Below are 21,897 nucleotides of genomic sequence, written 5' to 3'. Positions count from 1 at the left end.
CACCTTTTCTCTCCATCTTCAGTCCACCTCCCCCTCTCTCCCTATTTATTCCAGAGCCCTCACCCCATCCCCCTCTCTGATGAAGGGTCTAGGCCCGAAACGTCAGCTTTTGTGCTCCCGAGATGCTGCTGGGCCTGCTGTGTTCACCCAGCCTCACATTTTATTATCTTGGATTCTCCAGCATCTGCAGTTCCCATTATCACATCCTATGATTAGAGTTTTTTTTAAGCTAGAAACTATTTAGTGTGGCTGGTAGCTTCAAAGTGGCAACTATTTACTATGAAATGACTTTAGCTGTTATCTTTGTAGCTGCTTGAGGACCTAATGTTATTCATTTACTGAGACAATCATCTTTTCAGTAATAAGGCCGGAACTGGTCATTTATTTGTCCTAAGGCACCCTTTTACCGGAACTGTGTCAGATGGGAACCTACAGCGTTCTTTTACTGACCTTCTAGCAATCCTGTTCAAAGATACCATTGCATTTCACTGTGAGCAGACTGCTTAGCCTTGCTTAGTTTCTGTCTGCCATTTTCTAAGCAAGCATGTGCTGCTTAGTGTGGTCAGGTATAAGTCACCTTACATAGCCAGGTACAGGTAACCCATATAGTCAGGTGAGTAGTGAATAGAACTACTCTTGCCGTTATGGCAGAGGAGGGCCATTGATAAAGAAAGTGGAGGTGTTTAGTCCAAGGGTGCTTCCGAGGAAATGCTGTAGCAATATATCGAATTTATAATGGTGATCTCCCCATTACTGACCATAAATCCTTTGGATCAGGTATGCCTCTATGCACAGGAAGACCTTTTTCTCTGGTTGACCTCAGTTTTGTTGTGCACCTTGATGTCATGCTCTCGCCTTTCCTCTAACTTTAAATGTTTTGCATGAATTAAATGTAGCCATCACAATAGCTTCCAAAGTTAATACAATCATTCTTAAAGCGTACTTGGTGCTGGTTCATGTGTGCCATCCTGACTCCCTGTTTGACCAAGATTGGTCTCCTCCCCAAAGGCTGATTGAGAGATGAGAAATGTAAAACTTCATGAGGTTAATGATTACTGAGCTATAGAGAATAACTTTCACCTGAAGTATTTGGCAAATAACTTTAACATACAAGTTACCTACCCATTGTACAGGCCATCCAATTCCTGCTGCAAATTGAAGTAAATCAATCAAGTTATACAATGGTCAATTACTTAAAGATTTACAGCATGAAGTAAAGCTCTTTCACCAATTGTATCAGTTCTGATGATAGGTAGTCATCCAGCTTCATCCTGTTTTTCACCTCTTGAACCATAACCTTCTGGATTATGGCAAATCAAATATATAAAAAAGTAGTTTTTAAACTGTCCTGTTCCTACCATTACCACCCATTCAAAGTTTACCATTGAGTTTAAAATTCCCACTACCATCCAGGTGAAAACAGATCCACTTGAATCTCCTCTAAATCTACTTTTTAACCATTAAATCCCTGCCTTCCAGTTGTGGACCTGAAACAGGGAACTGGGATCTTCCTAGTCAATCTACACCCCACATAGATGAGACTCAGTATTTTACTAAGCTACCTGCTCCAAAAATACATCCCTAGCCTATCAAATCTTACTTTATAACTGAACCTTTTCCAGTCAAGACAACATCCTCTGACATCTGTGCAGGTGAACTCTTATGCAATTGCATCTTTCCAATATTGTAGTGAACAATTTTTTCCAATAATCTGTACTCCAGCTGTGACATGGCCACTGGATAATACAATTACAGTGTATAGTAAACATAACCTCTCAGTTCATATATTCAGTGTATTTGTCAATTAATAGAGGCGAGCATCTCATTCCTTAGTTACCACTTTGTCTATCCAGCTACCTTCAGCTATCTAGAAACTTGAATAGAACATCTCTTTATTCCATTATATTTCTCAGTATTATACTGTTTATTATGTATTACATCGTCTTTTAACATTCCCCAAATGGATCATGTCAGTCTTCTTTAGATTGAATTCTGTTTGCCACCATTTCATCCATGTGACTGATTGTGTCTTCATATAATGTATAGATTATTTTCTATAATATCAATCATATGGCCATTGTTCACATCACTGACAAGTTTATTAATCATAATCTTTGGAATGAAGTAATATTTTCCAGTATCTGCTCCAAAACTCTGTTCCCTAACTTCTGAATCCATACTTTTCTCTGGTAATAATCCAAAATTAAGCCATTTTTGAGAGATGAGTTTCTGACCTCAAATTTATGTCATAGCTAAAATTGCCTATTGCACTTCTGCTGTTCAACATCGTAGCGTTTCAGCTATTCTGCTAAAACCCTCATTAGTACCTTTATGTCTTCACTTGAATATTCCAATGCACTCCTGGCTGACCTATCACATTCAGCCCTGTCTAGATATGACATTTTCCAAAACTCTCCTGCGTGTATCTTAACTTGCAAAAAAAAAAAAATCTTTTCCTATCGTCCTGGTGTTTGTTCACCTATACCTCATGCAACACATTGAGCTGACTAACATATTTTTGACTAAATGCGAGTTTCCCCAAGTTTTGGAGGACTCTTCTCATGAGGCGTGGGGAGCTTTTCTATCAGAGTGTAACCAAACACACCTCATTTATTACAAACCTGTCCCTACAGTGTCGCTTACATCTGATTCTAGCTGCATCTTATCACGTGTCATTCCTGGAACAACTTGCCACTCACCAGAGATCCTCCAAAAGCCCAGCAAGCTGGGCACCTGTGCTGTACTTAAAAGGCTTCTGTGCGCAGATGAACACTGGCACACTGAAGCTGCCATGCTCGGTCAAGGATGGAGTTGGAAGATGTCAGAAGAGGGGAAGATGACTCCGGCAATTCTCCAACAGGACCTGCTTTGTGCTACTCCACAAACAGAGGAACTGTATACCCAGAGGACTGGCAGAAGAAGCTACGCCACTAAACCCAGTCTGAAGTTGCCACTTGAATCAGTGCGGAATGAAGAGAGGGAAACAATATCTGCAAGGATAAATATAGTGAAGCATGAATAGGAACAGGAATCAAGTGGGAGTGTAGTTCAAGCATAGCCAGGAACATGTTGGCTACAAGTGTGGAAACAGTGGACAACACCCTGGTCTTGTCACCATGCCACCCTGTTCACCAAGGCAGACAGAGAGTCTCGTAACTCAATACACCCGTGCAGCTTCTGGGCAATGATGGCATTGTAAGAACCAAAAGAACTGCAGATGCTGGAAATCAGGAACAAAAATAAAGTTGCTGGAAAAGCTCAGCAGGTCTGGTAGCATCTGTGGAGGAGAAAAAACAGTTAATGTTTTGGGTCCAGTGACCCTTCCTCAGAACGAGTGGTGGCTGGGAAAAACATCAAGTTTATATGCAGAAAATAGGGAGGTGGGTGGGGTGGGGAGTAAACGATAGGATAGAGCCCAAAAGAGAGGGAAAGACAGTTGGACAAGTTGCTGATGAGGGCATTGTGTCCCACATACTTGTCTACAGCTGCTGTTTCTCTTCCTGCAGAGCAAAGTCCCTGATTGCCAACACCACTCTGACCTTGCCTGCCTCTGTTGAGTTTGGGGGACTGGCCTGCAGTAGACTTCCAAGTGCTAGTGGCCTGCAACATTTTTCCATGGTTAGCCAAGCAGTTGTTACAGTGGGGAACTCAAAACAACATACATAAACTTTCTATGTCTAATATTCCCACCAAGGTGTCAGAGCTGATGGGGAGCACAGGAGGTAACCTTGTCAACATTTCCTTTGAGACCTTGCTTTTGTTGACTTTAGGGATTGAGGAGGTCATTACTGCCAGAGCTGGCCATTTCACCACTGAGATGGTTGACAAGTTGGCCATACCTGCAAAGCAGAAAAAAAGAAAGAGAGGTCTTTACAACATGTGGAATCACTGACAGCTGCTGTGAAATGAAGGGTGATACTTGTGGTTATGGCGTGTTATGAATAACTCTGCATCCCTGCAGGAGCAGTCCCAGTTTTCTCCTGCAAGGGGCAGGATTTTCCCTCCTCGGGTGAGGAGTTGAACGTTGTGATTCCCACCTGCCACCCAGCCTGTAGTTCTGAATCACAAAGAATAGGTCCCAAATCTCATTCCATTGAGTGTGCTTCATTTGTTCCCCTCACCAACATTACTGCTAATTATTTTTTTCTGCTGTGCAGATCTCCAAAGTCTGTGCATGACCTCAATTACTGGAAACACAATTCCAGTGGCAGTCCCACTCATTGCATGCTATTTTTGACCACTGGTATTTTGCCTTGCATGTCCTCCATCTCAGTAAGTGGCCAGCTCCACCCGAAGTCACCTCCTTGACATCTGAGATTGAGAGAACAAGGTCTCAGAGGAAACATTGACAAGGCTGCCTCCTGTGCTCCCTCCCAGGTCAGGTACTGACCTTGGTGGGAAAGCTAGGCATAGTAGTTACCATTGCTACCTCAAAGTGCCAGGGACCCAGTTTTGTGGACTTTTTTCACTGGAGTGTAGGAGGTTGAAGGGTGACCTTAAAAAGAGGATTATAAAATCATGAGGGCATTGCTAAGGTGAATAGCAGAGGCCCTTTCCCAAGAATGGGAATGTTCAAAACTAGAAGGCATATTTTTCAGGTGATAGGTGAAAGATTTGAAAGGGATCTGAGAGACTTTTAAAACAAACAGAGCTTGGTCCATATGTGGAGTGAACTGCCAGAGGAAGCGGTAGATGCAGGTATAATTACAACAGTTAAAAGCCATTAGGAGAGGTGCACGAAAAGACAAGGTTTAGACCTATATGGGCCAAATGCAGACAACCGACTAGTTTACTTTGGGAAACTTTGTTGACGTGGACAAGTTTGACCAAAAGAGTCCAATTCCATGCTGTATGACTCTGAAAATTCCACTTTACAGCCTTACAGTCATTCTCCCCATGTTTGTATGGGTGTCACTGAGTGGTCCAGTTTGCTCCCACAGTTCAAAGGTGTGCAACTTATGTAGATTGGTCATGCTAAATTGCCTTTGCCATATAGTGTCCAGGAATGTGCAAGCTAGGGGGAGTAGCCATGGTAAGTGTGGTTGGGGGAGGGGAGGGTGTTACAGGGATAGTGTGGGGGGGGTGGTGTTGGTCTGGGTGGGATTCTCCTCAAAAGGGAGGATGTGGACACGATGGGCTGAATGGCGTCTTTCTGCATTTCTGGGATTCTAATGATTCTATTCTATGAAACAAAAGCTAATATGTCAGCATGCCAGTTGGCATGTACTGAACCTTTGAGTGGCTGTGTAGTCCTGCATCATAGTGAAGATTTTGAAGTCAGATCTGACAAATTGACCTTTACCAATCCCCTTGATTGGGTTAACCCAACAGCCCCAGCAAGGGACTGCCCAAACCTATGAAAATGACTGTACAATTTTGCCTGATTGTATGAGCCCAACTCTCCAGACTGACGAATATGCAACCACAGGACTGACACTGACCCACTGTCTAGACTTCAAAAACACACACCCCTGACTGAGTTCATCTGACTCGCCAATCTTCTGGACCAGTATACAATACTGCTTTTGACTTACTGTGCTGGGACCTCTAACTGACAGGTGCCTCCACGAATTTCAGTGAGGATCAATCTCCTATGACTTTGAAGAAGAGCTGCTTGCTTGCTGTGCATACAGGGTGTTTGTCACATTAAATGCTACCACATGGTGCTGTTGTAAGATTGATATTACACACTACTGTATAGCAAGAGGCACATTCCTGTGTCCAGAAGGGAAGCAGCCTAATTGTGTGACTGCACTTAATTGGCACAGTAAGGCAAGACAAAGCATAGATGTTGCTAGCTTGCAGGTAGACATTAAGTGAATGAGTGCTAAGAGCAAGAGCAGCTCTGAGATGCAACCTGGTCCAATCCAAGAGTTGTTCCTGCAAAGTGCCTTCATAGCAGCCTTTCAGTGCCAGTTGCCGGTACAGACTACAATGCAAGTCTTGGCTTGCTAAATCTCCTGCAAGAATATTCAAGAGGTGTCCTGGGATGTTGGCAGAGGTTAGATTCCCATGTCCATGAATGAGAGCTGTCTCTGGCAGGAGCCCATGTATTGTGCCCTAAGATTCTATTTGGTGCTGAGCAATATGGAGGCTCCCTACAGCAAAGGGACATGCTGGAGTTTCCAGGTAGTCACTCTGATTTCCATGTCAACATTTTTGAGATGTCAAGCTTGTGGGGGAAGCTTGGTCAGGTAGGAAGCTGAATATGAAAGAAATGAGTTGGAGTATTCATAAAATATTTAAGTGTTAATCCTCCTAAATTGGCAGCTTAGCAATTTCTCGCTAGTTAATGGCTAGTGAGAAACAACCCTCACTTCCATCCAGAGTGTAAAAGATGAAGTGAATGCGCTTAATTTCAAAGTAGATCTCATTGAATTTCTTGTCCAACTGTCATTGATGTGGACACTGCTGGCGGGGTGGGGGGGGGGGGGGTGGTGGGGGTGGGAAGACTTAGTAAAAAAAACAACTTTTCACTGTACTTTTCATACAAATATTCACATGGCAATAACTTTCTATATTCTATTCAAATTATGCAATAGCTTACATTGATTAGGCTGCTATAAGATTCCACCCTTGATCTTAAAAGTCTCATCCCTCTATTCAAATTCTATTACCTTGCCCCCTCTATTGGGAGGGATGTATCCTGCTGTCTTGGCCATGTCTTTAACTACTTCAGTTCCAAGCTCACGAATACTCTTCCTATTACCTTTCTGCCTCTCTACCTCACCTAACTCCTTTCAGGCATAAAATTAAAACAACTCTTTGATCGAGCCTTCGGCATCTTTTTACATGACTCAGAATTTCTTTATTTCATAAATGATTTTGTGAGGTGACTGGAGATGTTTTGTTCATTCATGGTGCAGAATAAATATATATTGTTATTACTCCCTACCAGAGATTTATTGCATTGTAAAGATCCAATCAGTGAACTTCAGAAGCATGATGACATGCAATCTTCATGGAGTCGTCTTTTTAAAATATTTTTAAAACTGAGGAGCATAGTAAAATTGATCTCACTATGCAGATTACTTTGTCTTAATGGATGAATCATATGCAAATAAGATAGTTATTGTTCTGAAACCGTCCTGACTTCTCTTCATGAAGAAAGAGAGCACTTAATATTTTCCAAGAGACAACATATGAAGGAACAGTTCTCTTTTTAAAAGAGTTGAGCCATATAACTGTTTAGTTAGATCTTTGGCAGTGAGTTATCATTTCCACCACTTAGAGTAAAGTAACAGCTTGTTGGACTGAATACACCTTTCAGGACACCAAATGCCTTGTTGAACAGTATAATTTTGAGTAACAAAAATAGAAGTTGCTGGAAGAGCTCAGCAGGCCTGGCAGCATCTGTGAAGAAAAAAACCAGAGTCTGAGGAAGCATCACCAGACCCAAAACATTAACTCCAATTTTTTTCCCTTTTCAGATGCTGCCAGACCCGCTGAGCTCTTCCAGCAATTTGTGTTTTGTTTCCAATTTACAGCATCCGCAGTTCTTTCAGTTTTCATTTAGTATAATTGAGTTTCACTTGATTTAGTCTCTTTTCACTTCCTGTTCAGATTCAAGTTTGGAACGTCACTTTACTTGGTGAAATTTGCTTTCTTGGCTTATGCAGGATATTTGCATTATGCCAGCTTCTATCCTTCTGGCACAGCTCAAATAATTCTGTTACTGTCAACCAGCCAATATTAATGATCTAGTTTGCTGCAACTTACAGTTTCAGTTAGCTAAGGGTAAGGTCACTTTTTAAAATCAGCTGAGTTGCAAATATTTAGTATGTTTTCTGTACATTTGAAATATTTGCAAAGATTTTTAGGAATTTTCATTTACGATTCTGTTAAATTTGTATCACTTAGCTTATAGTGTTGTGAAATCATTTTAAAAAGTTACTTACAGAAGGGGGACATTGAGCCTGTCATGCTTTTGCTGGTTCTTTGAGAGAAATTGGTTCAGATGATTTTCAAACAAGTGGCAATCACACTCAGATTGCCACTCTGCTCCTTTCTTATATTAAGAAAGAACTCTGCATTTCTGCCAGGTGATCTAATCAGTGCCCCTTTGGAAGTGTAGAGAGTATTTTAAATTTGGCAGATCCCTCATTGTGTCAGTTCATAGAAGCAGACAATACAAGAAATACCCTTGTCCATCAAGTCTATGCTGCCAAAAATATACTGCTGTATACACAAATCCCACTTTCCTGCACTAGGCACACATCCTTGAATGTCATAACATTCAAGTGCATTCTATTCACTGTGCCCTTGCCCCTCAAATCAGATTCCTCCTCAAATCTTCTGAGCTCCAAAAGAAAATAACCCAAGCTTCACAGCTTTAATAGTTGAAATCCTCCATCTTAGAAAACATCCTAGTGAATCTCCTTTGCATTCCCTCCAGTGCAGTCACCGCCTTCCTATAGTTTGGTGAATAGAACTGCACACAGTACACCAACTATGGCCTAGCCGAAGTTCTGTACAGCACCAACATGACCACACTGCTCTTATAATCAATGCCACAACTGATTAAAGCAGTTGTTCCATATGTCTGCTTAACTGCCCTATTAACTTGTCCTGCCACCTTCAGGGATCTATGATTAAGTACCCCAAGATCCCCTTGTTCTTCTGAGCATCCTAGTGTCTTGCCAGTCATTGAGTACTCCCTTGTCTTGAACATACTTCCGACATGCATCACCTCATTTATCAGAATTAATGACCATTTACCTATCCATCTGACTAATCTGTTTATATCTTCCTCAAACTTAACACTGGCTGAACAGGTCACAGTAAAGACAGTCTCCCATTAACCCCCCACATGCTATATGCATAATTTATGAATACCACAAACAATAAGGGACTGAGAACTGATCCCTGTAATACACCACTGCACACTGGGATCCATTCATACAAACAGACTTCTACAGCCATCCTCTGTCGATGATCACTAAGCCAATTGTGGAAAGTCACATCATGCCCCCCTTTTCTCAGTAGTAGCAGTTGTATCTGATTTAAATGTTCTGCTTTACAATCAGCCTCTTTGATGGCTCTTAAGAGTATGTAGTAAGGTAGGTGAGGGGTTGTGGTAGGTCTGAGTCCCGGGGTAGAGAGGAGTGTTGGGTTCCAAGAGAAAGGGATTCTCAGGTCAGGATTCTGATGGTATATGGGTCTGCGGGAGGGGTGCAGTGTATGTTGGTAGCTCAGTTTAATAGTTATCCAGGAGTTAGATTAAGTTTCAATTGTTGAAGTGCATCTGGGTAACTATTTGTTAAGCTGGACGAATATAGCAGGCCAAGCAGCATCACAGGAGCAGGAAAGCGTGACGTTTCAGGCCGGGACTCTTCAGAAAAATTCCCCCCCCGCCCCCGCCCCCGTAGAAGGGTCCCAACACAAAACGTCAAGCATTCCTGCTCCTCTGATGCTGCTTGGCCTGCTGTGTTTATCCAGTGACATGCCGTGTTATCTCAGATTCTCCAGCATCGGCAGTTGCTCCTATCTGGGTAACTATTTGCCTAACTTCAGCAGAGCCCTCTGATTTCTCCAATTTAAAATAGATACTTTGGAGGGTTCTAATCAAGCAAATTGCCAACTGGAATTTTATAGATTCCACCTCCTGGAATGGCTGCCTGACTCAATTTATGGAATCAGCTTCCTTTGACTTTTTAAGTGGCACATTGCAGTTTCACAACTCAATGGAAACATTCTCACCTCCCTCTAGTTTTTTGTTAGTGTTGCGAATTGGTAGCTATTGGTTAGGAATCCATTCCCCAATGGAAAGAAAATCTATCAAAATTTCCCAGTTCTTTAAGATCTACTGGGTCACCTATTAATCCTCTAATTCAGGGAGAACAATCTTAACTTTTCTAACATCTTCCTGTAACTGGACTTTTTACCCCTTTAATTTTCTTTTCATGGAAGGAGGGGGTTGTTTGCTTAGCTAACATTTATTGCCCATTCCTTATTGTCTGTGAGAAGGTGTTGGTAAGCTGCCTTTTCAAAACATTTGTTAAGGTGCATCTACAGTGAGTTTGTGTTTAGAGCCAGCAACAATGAAAGATTGACAAAATAGTTCCAAGTCAGAACAGTGTGTGGTTTGAAGATAAATTTACAGGTGATAGCGTGGTGTTCCCATGCATCTGTTGCTCTTGTCTTTCAAAGTGGTAAAGATTGAAACTTTGGAAGGTGCTGTCAAAAGGAGCCGTGTTGAGTTGCTGTGAAGTATCACGTGGAGGGAGTGGATATTTAAGTTGTTGGAGTGCTAATCAAACAAACACAGTCTGCTTTGTCCTGTATGGCATCTGGCTTCTTGAGCTACACTCGGTGATCTCCTGCCTAGCAGTATTGTAACCCATATGTACTTTTAAACAGTTTTAACAATTGGAACTGTCACTTTAAGACTGTTTGTAACCATCGGAATCTTTCTGCTCATCTACACTTTTTACAAAGTTATTTATTGTATGCTGTATATCCATGTTGGTTTTTCCGAGTAAATTACTTCAAATTCTGTGTGTTGTATTCCTCTTATGCCCTTACTCATTTGATCATTCTGGAATCTACAAGTGTCACCATCACCTTATTAACTTCTATATCATCTGCAAATTTAGCAATGCTTCTTCACGTTAATTTATAAAGTGGCATGCATAACAATTGGAGAGTAATGGATCCAGAACTGACACTTGGTGAATACTGTTGCAAACTGTTTTACAGTTGACAAAAAGGTCATTTGATTATCACCCTCTGCTTCCTGTTGCTAATCCAATTATGTATCCACATAAATTTATCACTTTCCATTTAATATTATTATTTTTCAAGGACCTAATGATATTTTTGTCTCATACTGTAGAGAATTTGGACTGATTCAAGTATTATTGGATTGACAGTGCTAAACTCCCCCATTGTGTGCAGGCTAGGTGGGTTGACCATGGTAAATGTGGGATTATGGGGATAGGGTGTGTTGCTGTTCAGGTCAGTGCAGACTTGATGGGCTGAAAGAATTCTATCTGCACTGTAGGGATTCTAGGAATCTATATTGGCTCTTAATAAAATCAGCTGTTTTGACTTCTGTCAAGGCCAACAAATTTAAAAAAGAAGATTTCTAATGACTGACTGGAAATATCACATGATTTCAGGCTTCAAGATTTTTTACTTAAACCAAAAAGCAATATTGAGTAAACATTACATGTACAGGTAACTTTGGACTACTATAAAAAGTCCCTCATTTAGCTTTTAAAGCAACCACCCTCTTTGCACCTTCCTGTGAACTCAAGGTTGGTGTTTAAAATTATCCATTCATCAGCAAATTGACTTTATGATGGAGGAAAGGTCATTGATGAAGTAGCTGCACATAAAATCATCTTGGAAAAACTGATGTCCTGTTACTGTGCTGACTAACATCTAATGACTATGGCCATCTACCTATATGCTAGGTAGTTTTTGCATCTGTTGTAAATGCTTGTTATCTGTTTTCATACAGAATTTTCTAAGGGGAAGAATTCTGTTTGCCCCTTAACATAAAGCATTGGAACCAGGAGACATGAGAATTTAAAATTCTCCAACATTTGTTCATGCACACATTCTTATACAGTACAGAGAGCTCTACATGAGCAAATGGAGACTAATGATTGTTTGTTTTTTGCCAATGTTGAGACAGGGCAATTATCTCTGTTGGCTGGATGGCTATAATCCTGTAAGGAATAAAGTGAACAGGGTAGTTTCAATCCACATTACTGGTAGACAGTGTCAGTTCACAAAAGTCCAGCCTTCTCACCTTGCCTCAAATTATGAGGTTATTACCCTCAGGTTGTACATAACCAGTTGTCCCTCCCTAGTGGAAGGAGATGCCTCTTGTCCTGTATGGACTATGGCCTCTTAAATTAAGATAAGAAGACTTAACCAGTGACAATTATAATTCAGTTTCAGCTGACTTAAGCTAAAATTAGCTTTTAGTTTTTCATCTAGGATTCCTGATCTTTTGATTATGTCATGCTTAATTTATACAGCAAGTAGCTTCTTAATTGGGTAAAGTGTAGGGCTATTTCATTCTTTACACAATGTTCTTCTTGGTGCATTCATTTGAATGATTCATAAATAGATTTAGAAACAATTGCCTCATTTCTGTGGAGGTTCTCAATGAAAGAACTGTGTTTCACTAGGGTTTCTGTTAAAAGTTAAGGAGAGAGATTGGGAAACCCTATGCAAATTTTTCCCACAACACAGGGAAGAGTTTACAAAAATTAAGATACAGGTAAAAATATCATCTTAAAATAGTTTAAAAGCAGAGCAGAGTAATTGGCTATGTTTTTATACTGTACTTAACAGAACCTCAGAAGTAAAGTAGCATTTGTATGCCTTCTGAAATGTAATAAGTGCATACCTGACCTATTTTACAAAATACATTTTTTTGGTTTGGTGATGCCCTAAACCCTGAATCTGTGTATTGTATTATTATTCATTGTCTTATGTAACTGTAATGGACCAATAACTTCTGCTGTTTTGCTTAAAAGTTGGGGAGGGAAAAAAAAACAAAGGAGAATTAAAGGAAACTAAAGAAAGAAGTGAGTGAAGAGAGAAATTCAACATACTGGTAGCCCAAAAAATCTGATACTCAGGTGTGTAGGACATTGGGTTAGATTGCCCAGATGCAATGCAACATTAATCCCATCTAGCTGCAATCAAAGCACCTCGTAAGTACCTACTCAGATTCATCAACAGGAAGGGCCTCTACTCCCTCGGCATTAAGGTCACTATAGCAGCTTGTTTTTATGCACTCACTTTCCTGTCAGCTACTGTAATTTCATCTTCTACCATCCAGTACTGTCTCAGAATTATTATCGTGAAAATGTTTGGTCAGGTCCTAGGGGACAAGGAATATCCTTTAAGACGTGACTACTCATTCCTCTGGAAATCTTCAAACAGGAGACATCGACAATTCAGCCAATACCACCTTCTCAGTAGGACACTGTACAAGCTTTTGAAGACGTAGCGACTGGACTTATCAGATGGCACCCTGCAAAAAAGATCCTGCTCTGTCATTGTGGGGGTCTGCTGCATCTTTTAGATGGCTCTTCATGGAGTTCTAGAAGAAAAGTCATGTTTTGGAAGAAGAAATTTAGAACTGAGAAAAAACAGTTCATTAGTGGAAGAGGAAGATTTGAGAGCAGAGTGCAAATTAAAAGTGGAGGAGGATGATATTGAACATAGGAGGTGCCTCTGCTGTGCTAGGCTAGACTCAGGTTGTGAAGAGTTCATGGAGATCCTTGATATAAATGTATCTCCTGATTCAGCAGTACTTCAACTGAGTCCTGCTGACTCAGGTCGAGGAGCACAGAATGAAACAGCTTCTGGGATACCTACACTAACACATACATGGAAGTGCAGCCTAGAATATACAATCACTTAGCACCATGGAAGGAAGCTCATTTGCCTTGTCCTCCCTGAAAAGTATCCCATTATCTCTTTCACCATCTCATGCTGTTGTGTCATGATGTTAAAAGCAGTTCCAGATGATGACTTAAAGTGTCCTCCTGTATGCAGTACAAATATAAGAAAACAGTGGACAACGACAGAGAGAACATGCCTTGTGACTTTAAGTGCTTTGCACTCAACCTTTCTGGATAGTTCTTCAGAATTTCTGACATTAGATCCAGTTCAGGACATCACCTCTCTACTGACATCTTGTCTCCATGCTGTGGAAAGTTTCTGTATAATTTGAAGATTTCTCTCTCAGGGCAACCAGCAGCCTCCGTTATGTCTGCCATGAGTGTCTAAAATCAGTGGCATGCTTCTAACCCCTCTCCATTCCTGTCCCACGGTCTCTTTTTTTGACCGGGAAATACATCTTATTAGTTAAGGGCTCACACCACATGAAATCACAAGATAATTCAGTTTACTACCAGAGGCATGTTTTTGATCCAGTTCCTTTTACCTGCCTCTGAAGTGAAAATCCAACAAATAGTATTTGATTGTCAACCTCAACTTGATTCTTACCATACTATTTGCATGCTGTGAGATAATCATAATTAGGTAGTTGAAATCAATTTTTTTTTACTGTCAGTGCTTATAAAAAGGAAAACTTGCAGAGAAAATATTTTCTTTTGAATGCCATTTGGTTAGATACATGCTTGACAAATTTCCTTGCTAGTTTAAGTCCCAACAGTTTAAGCTAAATATTGCTGCAGTACCTGGTTGGAATATTGCAGTATTATGCTTAGTTTATCAAAGAAACAGCCGAACCTGAAGTGTACTGAACACATCAGTACAGAATTAGAAGATACCCAAGACAGAGGCAAAAAAGTGGACTAAACTGAGAAATTTGGATGACTTACTCAGCATTAACATTGGACCTAATTAATCACGTATGGAACCATAATGTTGAACTACATTAGTTCAATAAGTAGCACTACGATGCATTTGCACAAGAAAATGCCCACAATTTATACAAATCTGTTGTCTTTTGTCTGAAGGTGAGGGAACGTCTACGAATTGCTCTGGAGAGGGTTTCCACACTGGAAGAGGAATTGGCAGCTGCTAACCAGGAGGTAACAAGTTTAAACACAATTCTCTTCAGTTAGAATAATTTTGCCTTTATTTTACCACATCATCTGGCTTACAGGACAATTTCATGAAATGTCACCAAATAATGAGTCATAATCAATGGATTCTAACCAAGCTTCACTGCTACCAACATGTGATCATAGCAACTTATACCACCAACTGTAGAATCAAATGGGTATTGATGATAGGCAGGTTTATTTGTTTGTGATGTTTCCCTTGAACCTAAACTATGAAATGTATTATGGCCATTTATATGCTAGTTTGAGATAATATTCATCAGTACTTAGCTATTTCAGTCCTCATTTTGTAAAGCATTTACCATTTCAACCATTTTTCTTTGCACATTAACAGTCGTAAAACCAGTTTCATTTTTAGCAATCGTATTCATTGAATATGGAAGCCACACTCAAATACTCTGTGGGTAAAAGATTAGGCTACTGCAGGGAACATTTTCTTTCTAATGCATTAATGAAATGTCAGTGTCACTTACAAGGCTGCCTCTTACCAACTCTAATTGACCCTGAGAAGGTGATGATTCTGGAACTGCCACATCCTTGCGTTACAGATGTTCCCACAGTGCAGTTATGTAGAGAATTCCGATTTTAATCCAGAGACAGTGGAGCAAGAGAGGTGTATTTCCAAGTTAGGGTGGTATGAGATTTGGAGAAGGAGTCAGAAGTGGTGGCATCCCATGGCTGAATTTTCACATTTGCAGCAAAAAACAGGAGACAAGACTTTGACTTAATGCCAAGCAGACACCGTTTGGAATTTTGTCTGGACTGCTGCTTTAAATGTCATAGACAGGCTCCTAAGGGAGGGTGGCAGGTGGAATCTTGAAGTTGCATTATTTGCAGAGTGATAGAGATCAAGTCATATTGTATAATAACATTGTAACATGGGAGCAGGAATAGGCCATTCAGCCCTCAAGCTTGCTTTGTAATTCTAGATTATGGCTAATTCTCCAACTCAATTCTGTATTCCCACTCTCTACAAATTATCCCTAATTAACTAAAAAGCTGTCAGTTTCATTCATGAACTTAATGACTGAACTTCCATGGCTCCTTAGGAAAAGGAATTCCAAGTGTTCAACATTCTGTCATCGAAGACTTTCTTCCTCATATCAATACAAAGTGGCTTACATTTTATTCTGACAGTTTCCCTGGCACTAAGCCTCACAATCAGAGGAAACATCATTTCAGCATCTACTTTGCTATTCTGTTTTAAGAAGTTTGTCAATTTCTATGAAACTTTCTCATTCTACTAAATATGCCCACTTTCCTCAACCTTGACTCATAGGTCAGTCTGTCCAGGCAGGTGGAGGAGCTGTATGACATGCATCGGCAGGAGTTGATGCTATTGGGAAGCAGACAGCTAATGACTTTAGTTGGTATTCAACTTTTTTACCCAAATTCTTCCAGGGATTATGTGGAAATTGTTTGGTGACTCTCAGCCATTGTCCAGTCACTAAAAGAAAGCCACAGAGAGCATGTGCTATCAGGCTGACAATCAATCAAGCCAGATCTTAGAAAGGAAGTTGGCTTCAAGACCTTGACTGCAATCCTTAGTTGCTGGAGATAATTGGCTATACTCATGTGGCTGTCAAGTCTCCCTCAGTGCAACTAGATGTGTTTGTGAACACTCCTTGAATGTTCAAGACATCTGCAACTACAATATGCATATCATGCAGTTATGTTGGGATTTTGAGAAATCAAAATAACTCATACCTACTTAAACCAATCCAAATTCTTCCATATGAATGCTTTTGTGATTATATCCTCAAGAACATGGATTTTCTCACTCAATCCCACAGCACAGGTGAAGTATGGCAGTAATTTTACAAGTACAAATGTCATCAAGCAGACTATTTAACTCCTACAGGTAAGTTTTAATAACCTCAATAGCTCAGACAGAAGCTTGCAAAATGCCCCTTCAAGAATACCTCAAGTTCATCAGTTGTCACCTATTACAAAACTTCATGCTGCAATAACTACTAATCCTGGAACCAGAGGAAAACACTGAGTGAAGGACAGAGGAGCATGACTGTAGGGTGCCGTACCATGATTAAATGGCACTGGAATGCAGAGTTCATCACCAGTGTCACGTGTAGGAGAGAGACACAAGATTCTCTGATCAGCAAATACATCACAAGGCCAGCATAAGGTCCCCCAAAACAAGAGGTTCTCTTGCAGAGGCAGTCTTGATGACCTTTTAAAAGAGACCCTTACCAACTAAGTAGGAGGAGCAGAAGACCACATCACCTGTTAATTCTGTGCTGGCATTCAAGAAGATTGTGGCTGATCTCGTGCTTCAGTTTCTCATCTGCTCCCCACAGCTATCTAGGGTAGGGAATTCCAAAGATTCACATGCCTTTGAAAAAAATTTCCTAATTTGCTCTTAAACAATCTGCCCTTATGAAATTTGTGCTAGATTCCCTTGGAGACAAGGCTCTCAATATAAACCTTGTCAAGTCCTTTAAGCTTCATAGCTCATGTCAAAGTTTTGTCAACGTGTGCTGTAAGGGATTCACTTTTACACGGTATCCACATGTGATTCCACATATAGTCATTGTCAATATTCACCAGCCATTTTAAATTGTATTGCAAAATTTTTAACTTTCAGCATATATTAGAGGCCTTTGCATTGAACAAGTAATTATCATCAAGTGAAATACCAAGTACCAAACCATGAATTTAAGTGTTCACTTACTGTAATTTTTATGGCATAATTTCCCTGTACCTACAGTTGGTGTGACAGTAGCCAACCTATTTTTGTTCTTATTCATGTGCTGGCTGTGCTTAGCATCCTCTGATGTCTGACCCTGGCAAATTTGATGCCACCTATAATTGTGCAGGATTGACTCAGTCATTGGATCAGCATTGATGCTTGTTATTGTCAGAAAGGTTAAGGATCCATCTTCCAAGATGGAAGTGCCTTGAAAAGGGACCATTATTACCTTTAGCTTGCTTTTTCGCAGCCTTTCCGCCTGTTCCCCAGCACCCAAGTCAGTACCTAGCAAAGGGAAGTTGAGTAACTGGATAATCCAGATGCTTATCATCAAGGAAGATGCCATGCTGTGAAGGTCTGTGTGCAGCATTACATCTACAGTCCATTCATCTCACCATAAGTTTTGTCCTCTCTCAATGTGCTCCCATTGTGGAAAGTGGACCAGTCATGGCAAAGATTGACATCTACAATGTTTGTAGATGAGAATTCACTGCCTTTGAAAACTTGACAGAGTTCACACATTTCAAGTGGCTCCTTAAGCTTCTGCTTTGTTGATGGTGTCTGAGATGCACCATCTAGATGAAGCTGAGTATGGATAGGCCTTTCCTCATTTCTCAGAGGCTAAAGCAGTTAGTGCCTTTGTTACCTACTTCTGTACATCTGTGATATCTTCAGATTATGCCTGTTCTGTACATATGCAACAAAACCAAATGATGGGAGTTTATTTGCATTGGCAGAGAATACAATAGAATAAAACTAAAAAGTGTCCTGTTATGACAGCAGTTTCGTTTAGCTGACAAGTGAACCAAACTGCCTAATTTCTTCTTCATCTACCTCTGTATCTGCTGGGTGGACATGATTTAAGTGAAACAGTGTCACCATCAACCATGATCCCTTAATGGTCCTTAATCTGAAACTTGTGGCATTGACAACCTATTCCATATAGCTTGCACATGGTCAAAGGAATGATGGATACAATAAGCACTTTACAGGTCCCTTCACTGCTTCTAAAGCCATCCCAGTGTGACTACCCTGCTATTGTTTATCCAAAGACCATGCCCTCTGCCTCCATTGATGTCACTATGCTGATGAACGACTCTCCAACTCCCATTCATTAATGCACTCTTGTATTGTGAGCAACCCTTTTCAGTAAGCACCGACATAAGCAATCTCACGGCTTGTCAGTGCTGGTCACTGAGGGACTGTGAACATAAACCATTTGGGTGGTATTGTGAGGTACACTTTCAACCATCCAAACATAGCATTGACTGATCTGAAGCCATCAGGTTCAGGTAAACTAGCCATCTCAGTGAGAGTAAAACGTGAGGCTGGATGAACGCAGCAGGCCAAGCAGCATCCCAGGAGCACAAAAGCTGACGTTTCGGGCTTAGACCCAGAGAGGGGGATGGGGAGAGGGAACTGGAATAAATAGGGAGAGAGGGGGAGGCGGACCGAAGATGGAGAGTAAAGAAGATAGGTGGAGAGAGTGTAGGTGGAGAGGTAGGGAGGGGATAGGTCAGTCCAGGGAAGACGGACAGGTCAAGGAGGTGGGATGAGGTTAGTAGGTAGCTGGGGGTGTGGCTTGGGGTGGGAGGAAGGGATGGGTGAGAGGAAGAACCAGTTAGGGAGGCAGAGACAGGTTGGACTGGTTTTGGGATGCAGTGGGTGGGGGGGGTGGGTGGGAAGAGCTGGGCTGGTTGTGTGGTGCAATGGGGGGAGGGGACAAACTGGGCTGGTTTAGGGATGCAGTAGGGGAAGGGGAGATTTTGAAACTGGTGAAGTCCACATTGATACCATATGGCTGCAGGGTTCCCAGGCGGAATATGAGTTGCTGTTCCTGCAACCTTCGGGTGGCATCATTGTGGCAGTGCAGGAGGCCCATGATGGACATGTCATCTAGAGAATGGGAGGGGGAGTGGAAATGGTTTGCGACTGGGAGGTGCAGTTGTTTGTTGCGAACTGAGCGGAGGTGTTCTGCAAAGCGGTCCCCAAGCCTCTGCTTGGTTTCCCCAATGTAGAGGGAGCCACACCGGGTACAGTGGATGCAGTATACCACATTGGCAGATGTGCAGGTGAACCTCTGCTTAATGTGGAATGTCATCTTGGGGCCTGGGATGGGGGTGAGGGAGGTGGTGTGGGGACAAGTGTAGCATTTCCTGCGGTTGCAGGGGAAGGTGCCGGGTGTGGTGGGGTTGGAGGGCAGCGTGGAGCGAACAAGGGAGTCACAGAGAGTGGTCTCTCCAGAAACAGACAGGGGAGGGCATGGAAAAATGTCTTGGGTGGTGGGGGTCGAATTGTAAATGGCGGAAGTGTCGGAGGATAATGCGTTGTATCCGGAGGTTGGTAGGGTGGTGTGTGAGAACGAGGGGGATCCTCTTGGGGCGGTTGTGGCGGGGGCAGGGTGAGGGATGTGTTGCGGTAAATACGGGAGACGCGGTCAAGGGCGTTCTCGATCACTGTGGGGGGGGGGGGGAAGTTGCGGTCCTTAAAGAACTTGACATCTGGGATGTGCGGGAGTGGAATGTCTTATCGTGGGAGCAGATGCGGCGGAGGCGGAGGAATTGGGAATAGGGGATGGAATTTTAGCAGGAGGGTGGGTGGGAGGAGGTGTATTCTAGGTAGCTGTGGGAGTCATGCCTCTTTGTAGGTTACGTGGAACAGTCCCTCCTCCGCACCTACACAGGCCCCAAACCCCACCTCTTCCTCCGGTACATTGATGACTGTATCGGCGCCGCCTCTTGCTCCCCAGAGCAGCTCGAACAGTTCATCCACTTCACCAACACCTTCCACCCCAACCTTCAGTTCACCTGGGCCATCTCCAGCACATCCGTCACCTTCCTGGACCTCTCAGTCTCCATTTCAGGCAACCAGCTTGTAACTGATGTCCATTTCAAGCCCACCGACTCCCACAGCTACCTAGAATACACCTCCTCCCACCCACCCTCCTGCAAAAATTCCATCCCCTATTCCCAATTCCTCCGCCGCATCTGCTCCCACGATAAGACATTCCACTCCTGCACATCCCAGATGTCCAAGTTCTTTATGGACTGCAACTTTCCCCACCACAACCACCCCAAGAGGATCCCCCTCGTTCTCACACACCACCCTACCAACCTCCGGATACAACGCATTATCCTCCGACACTTCCGCCATTTACAATTCGACCCCACCACCCAAGACATTTTTCCATCCCCTCCCCTGTCTGCTTTCCGGAGAGACCACTCTCTGTGACTCCCTTGTTCGCTCCACGCTGCCCTCCAACCCCACCACACCCGGCACCTTCCCCTGCAACCGCAGGAAATGCTACACTTGTCCCCACACCACCTCCCTCACCCCCATCCCAGGCCCCAAGATGACATTCCACATTAAGCAGAGGTTCACCTGCACATCTGCCAATGTGGTATACTGCATCCACTGTACCCGGTGCGGCTCCCTCTACATTGGGGAAACCAAGCAGAGGCTTGGGGACCGCTTTGCAGAACACCTCCGCTCAGTTCGCAACAAACAACTGCACCTCCCAGTCGCAAACCATTTCCACTCCCCCTCCCATTCTCTGGATGACATGTCCATCATGGGCCTCCTGCACTGCCACAATGATGCCACCCGAAGGTTGCAGGAACAGCAACTCATATTCCGCCTGGGAACCCTGCAGCCATATGGTATCAATGTGGACTTCACCAGTTTCAAAATCTCCCCTTCCCCTACTGCATCCCTAAACCAGCCCAGTTTGTCCCCTCCCCCCACAACCAGCCCAGCTCTTCCCCCCCACCCACTGCATCCCAAAACCAGTCCAACCTGTCTCTGCCTCCCTAACCGGTTCTTCCTCTCACCCATCCCTTCCTCCCACCCCAAGCCGCACCCCCAGCTACCTACTAACCTCATCCCACCTCCTTGACCTGTCCGTCTTCCCTGGACTGACCTATCCCCTCCCTACCTCCCCACCTACATTCTCTCCACCTTCGGTCTGCCTCCCCCTCTCTCCCTATTTATTCCAGTTCCCTCTCCCCATCCCCCTCTCTGATGAAGGGTCTCGGCCCGAAACATCAGCTTTTGTGCTCCTGGGATGCGCTTGTCCTGCTGTGTTCATCCAGCCTCACATTTTGTTATCTTGGAATTCTCCAGCATCTGCAGTTCCCATTATCTCAGTGACAGTGTTGATTTTTGGTGTTACCTAAGCATTAGACTATGAGCTGGCCTCTTATTTCATGGCCTGTTTAATTCATGCTGTCGTTCTAGTATGCAGTCTTAAATGCCACTATCTTTCAAGAGAGCAAAAGCATATTAAATTTTTCTGGTATTGGATTCATATTCTTGTAAACACTTCACAGCTACTGATTTAACTTCCTATTTCCACCCATGCTTTCATTAGGCTTGATTGCCTCCTCTCCTTGAGTGCAGGATTTAGCAGCAAATATTGAAGTCACCTTTTCTTGTATTGAATTAATTTCTCGAATCGCCATTAATCTATACCACTTCCTTTGAATGCCTGATGCTGCAGAGTTCCATTTAAAAATGGCACTATGACTCAGCTGCTACCTGAAAAAGTTCCATGAAGGCCAGTATCCCATCACCACGTCACCCTTTATGTTCACATGCATTACTCGTGAAACTGACCCAGCTAGCAGAGCC

General features: G+C 42.6%; 1 protein-coding gene across 13 annotated transcripts in view; it reads left to right on the top strand.

Moving 5' to 3' along the window:
• ppfia2 (PTPRF interacting protein alpha 2) overlaps positions 1–21,897 on the top strand; it is a 418,215-nt gene that overhangs the window by 146,222 nt on the left and 250,096 nt on the right. For 11 of the 13 annotated variants that reach the window (XM_048548309.2, XM_048548307.2, XM_048548304.2 and 8 more), the window contains one exon: positions 14,454–14,528. The exons of the other annotated variants lie outside the window; for them this stretch is intronic. In XM_048548309.2, the coding sequence (XP_048404266.1) occupies positions 14,454–14,528 (75 nt within the window). The remainder of the gene's footprint in view (positions 1–14,453; positions 14,529–21,897) is intronic. 13 annotated transcript variants of the gene reach the window in all.

This window comes from Stegostoma tigrinum, chromosome 18, assembly GCF_030684315.1.
Source record: "Stegostoma tigrinum isolate sSteTig4 chromosome 18, sSteTig4.hap1, whole genome shotgun sequence".
In the NCBI taxonomy this organism is placed as follows: domain Eukaryota; kingdom Metazoa; phylum Chordata; class Chondrichthyes; order Orectolobiformes; family Stegostomatidae; genus Stegostoma; species Stegostoma tigrinum.
This window is presented reverse-complemented; position numbering and strand designations above follow the sequence as displayed.